This window comes from Mauremys reevesii, linkage group 2, assembly GCF_016161935.1.
Source record: "Mauremys reevesii isolate NIE-2019 linkage group 2, ASM1616193v1, whole genome shotgun sequence".
Taxonomy (NCBI): Eukaryota; Metazoa; Chordata; order Testudines; family Geoemydidae; genus Mauremys; species Mauremys reevesii.
Window position 1 is genome coordinate 245,740,839 of NC_052624.1, and position 12,829 is coordinate 245,753,667.

Genomic DNA, 12,829 nt, shown 5'->3' on the forward strand with positions numbered 1-12,829 from the left:
TAAACCTTGACTCCTAATTACTAAAACACTTGAAAGGAAACACTGAGATAAAATTTACATGTTAACAGAGTGCATTTAAAATGCTTCCAATTTTCATAGCATTTTTTCAGCCTTGCTTGGCAGATAGTAGATCATGGATGTTGTGGGAGCTCATTTTAATTTCTGGAACATTTTATTTCTAAAGCGATTATGGTATTCAACCTTTGAATAGTACATTGGGTTAATACCTGAGGTATCCAGACACACAATGCTTTAGGTAAACTGTGCACAGTATACCCTCTAACATGCAACTAGACTAGGAATCCTGTCTCTTCCCTGTCTTCTCTCCTTCTCTAGTATGGAGAGGGCATACAATGGCTAAAAAAGCTTTCAGAAACTGTTCTCAAATAGCCAGTAACCCAGTTAAATATGGCTCTTAAAATCTTTTGCTGCATTATTCTCAGTCTGCACTGGAGACAATCCATAGCAACTGAAACTGACCTCCAGAAATGTCCTCTGACTAGACTCTTCCTCCCTGGTGGCTAGTGTCTTGTCTCTTACGTCTGCACACATCCCTGTTTTGTAACTCAGAAGTAGAAAACACTTAACTCCTCCAATGACGCCACTAAAGGGAGCCTGCAAAGGCTGACTGGCCAGGAGGGATATGAATTTAAAATACTTTTCGCAGTTTTCAAAACTAAAACAAATATTGGTGAGAAACAGTTTACTAGGTTACACTCCATATGTAAACACCTGTTGTACATGTACAGTGATTGGCAAATGCCAGCTTTAATGGTACACAGTGACATCTGAGATAATACAGCCTAAATAAAAATAGGAAATAACTACAGTTTTTTACACGTGACTATGTAGCAACAGTGCATAAAGTGGTTGCTGTTGTGTCAATGTTTTAACTGTGGAATCCAAAGCTTGAAAGTAGCTTCAGATGTCAGAACAGTGTAACTAACTTTTCCACTAAGGGAGATGTGCCTTATTTATCTCACTATCCTAAAACGTGTGTAGATTTGTTAATATACAGTATCTCCGACATTTATTAGGTTCTCCTACACAATCCAGGAGTAGGGGATAAGGGTATCTTTTTACTACTGTTGTCTGCAAACATGCAAGGAACTTCTTAGAAAACATAAGAAAACTCCCAGCTTCAAAGAGCTTACTTCATATAGCTTCAAAGTGTATCTATTGCAGCATCCCTGAACAATAAACTACTTGTGTTTTGTACAAAGCACTTGAAAGAGACTGCACTGGTGAGAGATGTTTTATCCATCCAATGAGAAATGAGGTCTGATGTACCTCTTTCCTCTTATCTCTGGGTAGCAGAGATTCTGACCAACTACAGGAGGGTCAAATGTTCGGTTACCCAAATAGTATAGTACTGACCAAGACACAAGGGCATTCTTGGTATTGGGAGGGCAATGATGAATCTTATGTTGAGAATTTGACCAGAAGATTTCCATGGCCATTGGCCTCTAAATATCACTTAGACCCACTCTGAGCGGGGTTAGGTGGCATGGTGCTTACAACTCCAGTGACTTCCTGAAGCTTAGGTTAGGACGGTATGTACACTGCATGCTGCTGTTATGTGCAGATATTCTGCACATCCCCTAGCATGGTTATAAATAGCAGTGCAGATGGTGAGGCACTTAAGCAAATAGAGTAAAGACACATAAGAACCTTAGGGTATATACTCTACATGCCCAAGCAGTGCATTCCCTATCTAAACTGTTGTTTTTATACTGTTTTTAGCAATATGGCGTCCCACTGCTGAAACCTTCCCCACCACAGTGAATGGCTCTGGCAGGGGTGACGCAGTGAGGAAAGGTTCCAGCAATGGGAAGCTGCTGGAGCCTTTCCCGGCTGTCCCAGCACTGGAGCCTTTCTCCAGTGCTGTGTGTAGCTACACCACAGTGCAGGTACAGGTACAAAGTTCACTGCAGCATGTAGTTACACATACCCTATATGCCACTGCCAGTGTAGACAAGGCCTATATTGTAGCTCCCATTGCTTCTACCACAAATGGAGCTTCAACAAAACACCATATTGTAGACCTCAGTTCTGAACTGAATAGACTAGTTAATTGAACACCTCTCTGAAAACACATAATTTCAGTGATTTGTTTTGTTTGTGGCTTTCTGTTGTCTTTCTGGTTCCAGATTATTTGACTGATTTGTAGGTCTGTTTATCTTGGTGACTTCTCATTGTAAACCTGTTCTGTTTATGTGACATGGCTAAAATAGTCACTGTCTCTGTGTACTTAATTTGATTGGATAGTGGATTTGTTCTCATGGTACGTTTTCTGGTTTTTGTTTTTGTTTTTTGGTTCATGTGGCTTCTTTATTACTGTTAGAGTGGCTTGTTTCATAGACTGCCAATTTTTGTCAGACTGGGATAGTATTTCTGTGTTCTTAAAATGGTGGTAGAAACTGGTAAAAATGTCTAGCAGATCGTTTTCTGATGTTGGGGAAAACACTGTATAAGTGGCTTGCTTACTTATGACACTAATATTAATTTGGTGGGCTGTAATGATGTGCAAAATATTTGCAATAAACTATTAAGCTACTTCTCTGTTCGCATTGCTGACTTAAACAGTCCCATTTCACTGGGAAAAAAATGAGTACATTAGGCACTTTATTTCAAATATGAGTGAATTTTTAGTAAAGGTCGGCAGACTCTGAATGAAAAGTAACTCAAACTTGAAATAGGCATTTAAGGGAAAAGCCAGATCTGTGGAGTATGAAGTCACTTGAAAGGAAACTTTAAAAATATTGCATACTCTCACAGAATTTCCTCAGTCCCTCTGCTCTTAAAGCAACCAAGTGTCTTCCATTTGGTAAGTGGAGAGGGCATGAGGTCTGAATCTAATGTGAAACAGTGGAATTTTGTGTAAGTCAAATTCTCCATTGCCCTGTACCTTGTATGCTGACTTCAGAATAGGGAGGAAGTATGGGCTAATAAACAACTTGTTTGGGCCTCAGGAAACCTGGCTTGTATTCCTGGTTCTGCCACTGGCCTGATGGGTGACATTGAGTAAGTCATTTTCCCTTTCTGTGCCTCAATTTCCCTATCTGTAAAATGGGAATAATTCTTTGAGAGAAGTTTGACATCTGTGGAAGGAAAAAAAATGTATAAGGGTTAAGTATTACTATATAAAATGCTACCAAATCAGAATGATACCTTTATGCATTCATTCTCACTAGTGTAAATGACTGTCCATGATCCTGCACCTTGTACAATCTAGCCTTGTGTGTGTCAGACCTGTATTGCACGTGTGCATGTGTTCGTTGTCTCTTTTCAACTAACCATAAGTAGCCCCCTTGCACAGAATGTTAAATAACAGTATGTTATGTTTGATCATGTATTTTGTGTGGGGGAGGCAACCTGTTGTAAAAAGAGTACAGAGTTATTCAACTGAATTAATAATTGGGTACCTTATTTTGCTTTTAGAGAGGGTTTATAATCAATTTCATCAGCTAAAACTATCTCAATCTATGGTAAGAAAGGGATTCCAGTTTCAAGAATTCCAGTCCATTCTGTGAACGCACTCTGCTTTCTCCCCCCACTCCTCCAGTGGAAATCATAAGTAGTTTTTTTTTTAATTTGTTTGTTTGTTTTAAAGACTGCTGGGATGCTAAGGAAGGGAAATAGTGCTCTAAAAGGTGCCACCTCTAATTTAGGGAACTGAGGAAGAACTGATGCTACCTAACTAAAAATCTTTTCTCCTGAGAAGTCTCCTCTGCTATCTTTATTATGGAATCAAGCAATTTTTTTTACTGTTTGAGTTTGTGGCAAACCTTGTTTTCTTGGCATGACCTAACAGTGAAAGTGATGTGAGAGTAACAAGAAAATCAACTCTACAGAAAAGCCATTGGAGAAACAAGTACATTCCTGCTAAGAAAGGAGTTGTTAGTTATTCAGGAAATTATGTTCAACTCATGTGCAAATATACAGAAGGCCAAGGAGTGTTCATTTTGCACCTCTGTACCTCCCTAATTCACAGGACTTCTTGATTTGCAGAACTTGCTAAGCCAGTTTTCACTGTTGTGAATGCCTTTAGGGTGGAATGAATAAAGCTTGCATGACTATTCCTAGATCAGTCTCCAGAAGACTCATCCTCCTTTCCCTCAAGATCAGGCGTGCAGAAGCCATTAAATGGCAAGTAAACAGAGGATATAATTGGAGTGAGAATAGCTGTCTGTCTTCTTTCTGGGCTTAGTGGGAGGTAGACTGTCTTAGTGAGCAATATATATTGAAGGGTAAACAGTCTAATACCCTGAAGAAAGTACTCCTGTTGTTGTTGCCATGGTGTGTGTGTATTGCGCGCGCACACACACACAACATGAATGAAATATAAATTGGAACATGCTGAACAGAATCTGGATAGTAAAGTGGCAAAAATAGTCTCTATCAGGAAGGCTGTAAACAGTTTTACATGGAACACAACTATAACTCAGCACTCAGAAAGGTTTTCATCTTAACTTACATGGGTGAGGGGATTAAGTTATCTGTTGTTCATATTTACTGTTGTGGTGCCTAGGGATCACCCAGGATTAGGGCCCCATAGTGCTACTCAGTCTTTCTTTCATTTGGCTTAAAATGTTAGATGTCCAAGTCTAGGTTGGTGATCCAATTAATTGGTTCAGGTGACATGGAATGGACTGCAGAGACTGTGCCAACTGAAAGAATTTTGGGGTCCTCTGCACTATGGGAATGGAGGTGGGGGGGCACCTGAGTGGAGTTGTGACCTGACATGTGGAGTTAGTGCCACTCAGGTTTGGCCTGGCTGCCCCTCTCTCAAGGAGGAGCAGCTGGGTCAAATTCGAGGGAATGGTGGTGTGACCTAGTGTGCAGAGTTGCAGCTCTGTTCATTTCTTCCCCTCCACCCCCACCCCCTCAGTGATTGGTGGGGCCCTTGTGCTGGTGCCCAGAGAGTACACTGGGTAATCTGGGCCTGGGCAGATGTACCTCTGCAAGATGATTGTGTGTGTGTGACATTGCTGAGGCATTCCATCGTCTGGTTCTGCAGTCACAAATAGTGTCTCAGTCACTGTTCATGGAGAAGGTCGGTACATCTGCAATATGATATGTGGGAGAGGTTCAAAGTAGACCATGTTTCTGTGGAAGTGAAAAAGGGAGGTGTTGGGGGGGGGGGGGAGGGTTGTTTTGTTTTTTGGGTCACTGGCATCCTTCCACCTTGCTTTCCGTTAGTTTTTGGGGAAACCCTAAGTCTTCAGGCTCTTGCACTGCAAGCCAAAAAGGTTTTCTGGAAGTTAAGTTGGAATCTCAGTATATTATTTAAGTCTTTGTGTATTGAAAGATCCTGGTTCCATCAAAGGTAATGGCTTTTCTGAAGAACTATCATGTTGAGACAATTTTGGGGTGGGTGGATACGTGCAAGGATTGAAAGCCATGGGGGATAAGCTAAATGAAAGGGGAAGGGAGAAAGGGAATGGGAGGAGGGAGGCAATATGGGGGGCAAGTGTGGAGTGAGACTGAGGGGGGGTGGTGGTGGTGGTAGGGAAAGAAACTATCTGTACAAATGGGCCTAAGGTAGAATGATTTGAAGTGACTCTCCCTCAAAGCTATAGAAGGAGTTGATAGAGCTGAGAAGTAAAATTCAGGAGTTCCTGGCTCCCAGTCTTGTACTTACACAATACAACACCTATCTTTTGCCTTTCACTCTAGTTGGAATATAAATGTATCTGTGATTGGGTTGTAAATACATCCTGTATCCACACAGGTATTGTTTGTAGGATTTAATTATTTTGGACTTCTTTGTGTCCACAGCGACAAGTCTTAAAACTTTCCTTAAACATCCTCTTCTCTACTATGGAAATAGACTATTTCTGTATAACAGTCTGAGAGAACCTAGCTGAATTCACAACATGAAATTACACTTTTTGACTTATTCTTTATTTAAAAAAAAATTACTGATTACAAAGTCTTCCACTCAAAACATTAAACTTTCTCTAAAGTAAAAGAAAACAATGCTTGTAAATCACTGCTACATGTAAACAGTCAGACACGCTTTGCTGGCTACATCAGAATCTGTTTTTATTCAGAACAAGGGTTTTGTTTGTTTGTTTTTTGTTTTAGTTGCCAACAGCCTTTTTAATATGTGCACAGTGATCCATTTCTCTCTTACCCAGGGTTGTAAAGAAAACTGCTCTCAGGTAAGAAGCAGCAAAAATGAGAGCGATCCCAATTACTCCCACTAATGCTGACTGCATTTTTCTCTCAACTCCTGTTAATACACATTTTATTTGTAATTTAGCTAAACTGATTCCTTGTGTCTCAACGCTTGGTTACAAAGGCTGTGTTGGCACTTGGAATGTTTGTTTCAACTAAAAAAGCCACTTTTGAATTTTTTTGTGGGCTTTTTCCCCTCTGTTTTCTTACATTTTTACTCTCCCTGTGTGTGAGTGTGCTTTGTTCACACTTTAAGTGGAAAGAATTAGTGATTTTTCTTTTTTTTTCTTTGTTTGGGGAGGGATGGTAGCATAGATAGGAAACAATCCTGAAGTTAGGCCTATTATTACTAGGAAATGGTACATGGTACAAAGTGAGGTGAGGAATTCTAGAATAAATAAATAAATATTGGCAATAACTCTTAAACTGATTTTAAAAAAAAGCCTTCCCTAAATAATATAATACTTAAAACATTAAATAAACTTCTAAATTGGACACTTGGATAGAAAAAAATCTAGAAAAATATGTTGAATAGAGCTAGTTTGAAAAAAGTGAGTATATTCAATGAGAATATTAGTTAAAAATTTAATGAAAAATACTCTGCATGAGTGTGGGTGTTTTTATATTTATATTTTAACAAATTTCAGTTTCTTTCAAGTCATAGTAGTCAAGGCCTCACTTAATCAAAGCCATAACTTCAACTGATGTGGAGATATTGAAATGTCTTGTATATTGTTTGTATCACTGATTGTAAATCAGACTATGGACAAGCAACAAAAAACACTCTTAACAGAGTTAAGCCCTGCATTTCTGTGCCAGCTCCACAGCACTTCCGAAGGGATTGTCTTCACCGCGGAGTTCGCTCGCGTTGTAACCTGAGTGTTGTCCCTTACTCAAGTCCCATCTGCACACACAAGCCCTTACTGCAAGTGTGGTGATACTGTTAACTCAGGGTGGCTGACCCACTAGGGGGTATAAGCTAAAGCCCGAGTGAGCACAACGCAATCAGCTCCGCAGCTGAATTGTTATTTGCGGGAGACTTTCTGTCTGTGTAGGATCACCACACTCCCAAACAAAGGTATTGATGCTAACAGAAGCTTTTTTTCCATTAATATAGCTGCACCTATACCTGCGATTATAGCGGCATAGCTATGTCATTTAGGGGTGTGTTTTTTACATACATTCCTGACGTATGTAAGTGTGGACCTAGCTGCCTCTTACCTAAGATAAGCTAACTTGAGAGGCATTCACTTGAGTTAATTCTGCAGTGAAGATATAGCCTCATCCGTTTCCGGTACCTCTCTCTTGAATGTCTGTGCCTTCCTTTAGATCAGTGGCTCTCAACTCTCCAGACTACTGTACCTCTTTCCGGAGTCTGATTTCTCTTGCGTACCCCTAAGTTACACCTCACTTAAAAACTACTTGCTCACAAAATCAGACCTAAGAATACAAACGTGTCAGCACACTTACTGAAAAATTGCTTACTTTCTCATGTTTACCATATAATTATAAAATAAATAATTGGAATATAAATATTGTACTTGCATTTCAGTGCATAGCATATAGAGCAGTATAAACAAGTAATTGTATGAAATTTTAGTTTGTACTAGCTTTGCTAGTGCTTTTTATGTAGCCTGTTGTAAAAACAGACAAATAGCTAGATAAGTTTTGATGTACCTCCTGGAAGACTTTTGTGTAACCCCAGGGATACCCCTGGTTGAGAACCACTGCTTTAGATAAGGGATACATTTTTCCTGTATCCTATAAGGCTAAAAATATGGAAGAATTTCCTAAAGAGCTTTACATAATGCATCATAACTAGCTTTTAAAAGTGGGACTGAAGCAGGACCACCTTTCCCCAACTCTTTCTAAAAATCCTTACCCAACAGGACGAAATTTGATCCATTTTAAAGAAATTTGGAGTCTGATGTAATGAAGAAAAATAACATAGTAAGTACAATTGAAATGACCATGAGAAGATGGTGGTATTTGCCACTCAAACTTAAACCAGTCTCCAAAGACGGAAAGGTAGCTAGTAAATCCACTAATATCAATCCGAAACAAACCATTTCTGCCAGTTCCTCCCATCCAGAGGGTTTATCTTCATCTTTCCCTTTGATGTCTTTCCAAATGGAAGGAGTTAGGGTGGTAGTCAGTGTTTTACTGGGATGATGTGCCATTAACAATTAGCCTTGCTATACTTCAGTATTGGGTTAGCAATCTTTTTTATTTATATTTGTATTTATTTTTTTATTTACTTTTATTTATTTAATTTAATTTTGTGCAAGTAGGTAAAATTGGAAAAGGTGCCATTTCTAAAGTTTCTGAATTGTATCCAACTAGGAAGTGATATGCTAGTTCCACGGAGTGGAACAAATTGGAGAGGTGCCATGTAATCTATATTAGGAAATACTAAGCAACCGCTTTTAGTTTTTATGAGCGTCTAGCCATTGTTTTAATTTGCCTTTTCCCTTCCTGCAGAAAGAAAGGTTTTAATCCACGTGGAGCATTTACGGTGGGGGTACAATTACTATGGTGAGATTAAGAGATGACTCCAATCTACTGTGAATGCAAGAAGGTCTTTGACTTTCATTAAATTCTATCCAATAATTTACACTTTTTATGGAAGCTCTTTTAGCATCTCTGCTGTGCTGTCACCAAATGCTTCCTAAAGTGATCTTGTATTCTAGTAGGTGACAGTGGTTGTGGGAGGGTGTTTGAACTGTGAAGATAACTAAATCATAAACAAGAACACAGATTTACTATTTTAAGTGTAAATTGACTGTCAGGGATACTATGGAAAGCTTGTTGGCCCATGTAGGGGGTGGGGAATTCTCTGTTCAATTATAAATTCATTTACTCCATGACTGTTGACTTAACTTCAATTTACAGATTTAAATCTTGAAAAGAGCAGTCCAGCATGGCGTTTTGGAGCATCTCAAGTGGAAGATATGGGGAATATTATTTTAACACTAATTTCTGAAGAATACAGTAAGCAACAGTAGTAAACTTGGGTTTGGCTTTTTACTTTATTTCTCCAGAATGTTGGGGAGTGAAATAATTTCTGCCATGTTTTGTAGATCACAGATTTGCAGATCCTGAAAGAGTGAACTATAAATTTGAAAGTGGTACCTGGTAAGTGGAGTGAGTGTTTTTGGGTGGTTGGTTTTTTTACTCCTAAGGCATAAGTACAAAACTTGACCTACACTTAAAATTTCTGTACTTGGCTACACTTTCAAGTAGTCTGTTTTTTTAATGTCTTCTATTTTTCTGGGAAGTTGCTTTTAAAAAAAAATTAATAGGTTGCTTAACTGAGATGAGGGGTTGTAAAACAGAACTGTATGCTGAGTATCCTATGTTGGACTTGCACGGTATTGGTTAAGAGCTGCTACTATCTCCAAAATTGTGTTATTAATTATCACTGAGGATGGTGAACACGCTATCCTATTAAACAAAGATAAATAAGTTCTTGTTGTTAACCCTATTGACTTTGGCTTTGTTTCAAGTGATAGGGGGAAAAATATTTGTTCAATGTAACAATGGCATGCAAATGTATCTTCATGTGTCCAAGACAGTATGAAAAGCAATGTAGAATTTTTCTAATAAATTATAAATATCAGAGTGTCTTTTTAAATATGTTTAGTAATGACAATTGCAATGGTACCGGTTGTGATGCAAACTTCTTAATCTCACTCATCTCTTTTTAGCATGTAAGATTCTTCACAATGGTATTACTAAATGCTTTCTAAGCAGTGCCTGCAACAAAGATTAGTATCAGAATTGGTTTTATTTAGAATCTTCATGAATGATCTGGAAGAGGGAGTAAACAGTGTAGTCATAATAATCACAGATGCTACTGGTATTTGCAGCTCTTTCTAGCTCAGTAAAGCAAGGGAAATACTATGATCTAAAAAGATCATAAATATTGGCAGAAAATAACAAGATTCATCCAGTAGAATCTATTTAATAGGAGGGAGAAATCTGGACTGTAACAATGAAATCTGGGAATGAGTGGACAGCAAGTTAGGTAGGAGTTTGCAATGGAAGACCAGAGTGAAAGAACAACAAGGAGTCCGGTGGCACCTTAAAGACTAACAGATTTATTTGGGCATAAGCTTTTGTGGGTAAAAAACCCCACTTCTTGCATCTGAAGAAGTGAGGTGTTTTACCTGTGAAAGGTTGTGCCCAAATATATCTGTTAGTCTTTAAGGTGCCACCGGACTCCTTGTTGGTTTTTTGTGTGGATACAGACTAACATGGCTACCCCCTGATACTTGAAGAGCGGAAGAGTGAATGCAATGTTGAGCAATCTGTATAGAGGCATATTTTTAGAAGGGTTAAGCATTTTGTATTCTGAAATATCGAACTTTGTGCTCTTCCTGTAGACTCCTGCTCATCTTCTAGTCTGTAAGATGTAATATCCTCTGTAGGCATCAACTTTAAATGAGTCCAGTAAATGGTTGAAATGGACTCTGCAGATGAAACCAGTCTATTCACAAAATCAAAATTCTACCTATTTGAGAGTCTGTAAAATGCATCTGCCTTGATTGCTGCTGTGTAACACTTGACTCAAATAGTTGCATGGATGTGATGCACAGGAGTATTAGTGAGTAACAGAGCTTTATTTCTGGGTCCCAGTCACCTGACATGGGCCAGGGTTTCAAAAGGTTAATTTAATACCCTGTTGCATGATTCAGATGAGTATCCTCTTAACTCAATAGATACCAGAGTTATTGACTTGCAGCTGTAACTTCTATAGGCTTACCTTCTTATAAATATGCATGTTCTTTACATCACGGGGAGAGGGGGTGAGAGAGAGAAGAGTGACCATGTTCAGGAGGCTAATTTCGCATAATGCAACATCTCATCCAAAGCTAAGCCACATGATGCAATTCCCAAGCTAGCAGCACAACTGTCTATGAGTCCTCCAGGAAGCTAAATAAGAGCCATAGATTTTTGTTATGTCCAGTCAAATATGTAGAGCACAAGTGATGGACTTTATATTCTGTACATTCACTGCTGTAGAATTTGGTGCAAAATCAGCCCTTTACTGCAGAACTGTGCTCTAGTAAAATAATCTTTCTTTTAACTATACTTTCTAGTCGTTTTGATTATGAGCAAAACTTCCCAACGTGAACAGCATGTAAACAATGCAGTGCTGCCTGCCTTAAAGGTGGGAGGACAGGTAAATCTCTAGCCTTAATGCAAAGGTAGCCTTAAAAGGGTAAAGAAATGGAAGCCGGTTGGTAGGGCTGAAAGTCTATCACTGACTTATTTCCTGAAAGTCACGCTGATCACATAACCTTAGGTTGGCTTTTGCATCTTGGTTTTTTTTTTTTTTGGGGGGGGGGGCCTTTGAGGAGGAAAGAGATGATGCTCTTGACCAATTTATAGCTGCCCTGGGTGTTGCAGACTTCCTGCTGATTACTATCCGGCTGTCTGGGGCTGAGTCAGTCCTGTGCTAAGCCACCATTGTGACCTCTAGCCACAACATGGAGGGTGGTTGAACAACATGTGAGCTAGCATGATAGTGGCCTGAGCATGGGGCTTGAATTCTAAGCTCTTTGTTCAGTTTGTACGGTGCTGAGCTCAATGGGGTCCTGGCTCATGACAAGGGCCCCCAGGCACTACCACAATATAAATAATAATCCCGCTGCAGACACTAATTTCCTCTGTGGTCCTAGACAAGTGGGATATCCTCTGTTTTAATTTTCTCATCGTTTCCCATTTTTCAGTACTTCTGCAATGGACGGTGTAATTTTAGCTCAGATAGAGAACAACATAAAAACAAAGCATTGGGCTGGGGTGGGGAGCACACCTGGAAAAGACACACACAACTGTAATGGAGATGAGACACTGGGTAGCAAAAGAGACAGACTAAGAGGGGGGAAGTGGGAAAGAGACTGCTTAATTAGTCCATGTGTTCTGTGTTTCTGCCAACAAAGAATGGGTGTAAACGTGAAAGAATGAGAGACTAGTAAACAGAAATGAGGGAAAATGGCACTGGGATGGATGGAATGAGCCAGATAAGGGAAACGATTTACGACTCTTAAATTTGAAATCTTCCCAACTGTGTGAACAACCTCAGTCCTTGTTTGATAAACGTTGAACATGAGTTTAAACTTATGAATAAATTACAGTTCCGCTTGCCATCTGTGTGGTAGATACTGAGGATGGGGAAACTTCAGTGTGTGTTTGTGCTTTATCTGAAGCAGCAAGATGGAACTCATAGATGATAATACCATAATCAGAGCAAGAGGCTTACCGTGGCAGTCATCTGACCAGGACATCGCAAGATTCTTCAAAGGCCTAAATATTGCCAAGTTAGTTACCAGCAATATATACATTTATGGTTTTGTGAGACGGAAATAGTGCTTGCTCTGCTTCAGTGATTCATTCTTGTGCCTCCTTTTTCCTTGCCTCGACTCTTTAAGGGGAGGTGCTGCACTTTGTCTCAATGTACAAGGAAGAAGGAATGGGGAAGCTCTCGTCAGGTTTGTAAGTGAAGAGCATAGAGAGTTAGCACTACAAAGACACAAGCACCACATGGGGAATCGGTACATTGAGGTACGCTGCAGCAATGGTGGTTGCTTTTTTGTTTTGTTTTTTTAATCTCTTTGATAGGACTACAAATACCATGCCACAT

At 39.4% G+C, this 12,829-nt stretch overlaps 1 protein-coding gene across 4 annotated transcripts in view; it reads left to right on the plus strand.

The window, feature by feature from the left end:
• Nucleotides 1–12,829, plus strand: part of ESRP1 (epithelial splicing regulatory protein 1) — a 58,741-nt gene that overhangs the window by 8,443 nt on the left and 37,469 nt on the right. For all 4 annotated transcript variants that reach the window (XR_005595190.1, XM_039527758.1, XM_039527756.1 and 1 more), the window contains exons 5-8: nucleotides 9,076–9,174; nucleotides 9,264–9,318; nucleotides 12,396–12,506; nucleotides 12,618–12,750. Coding sequence is in view for 3 of the 4 variants with exons in the window: in XM_039527758.1 (XP_039383692.1) it covers nucleotides 9,076–9,174; nucleotides 9,264–9,318; nucleotides 12,396–12,506; nucleotides 12,618–12,750 (398 nt within the window). In the remaining variant the exon portion in view is untranslated. The remainder of the gene's footprint in view (nucleotides 1–9,075; nucleotides 9,175–9,263; nucleotides 9,319–12,395; nucleotides 12,507–12,617; nucleotides 12,751–12,829) is intronic.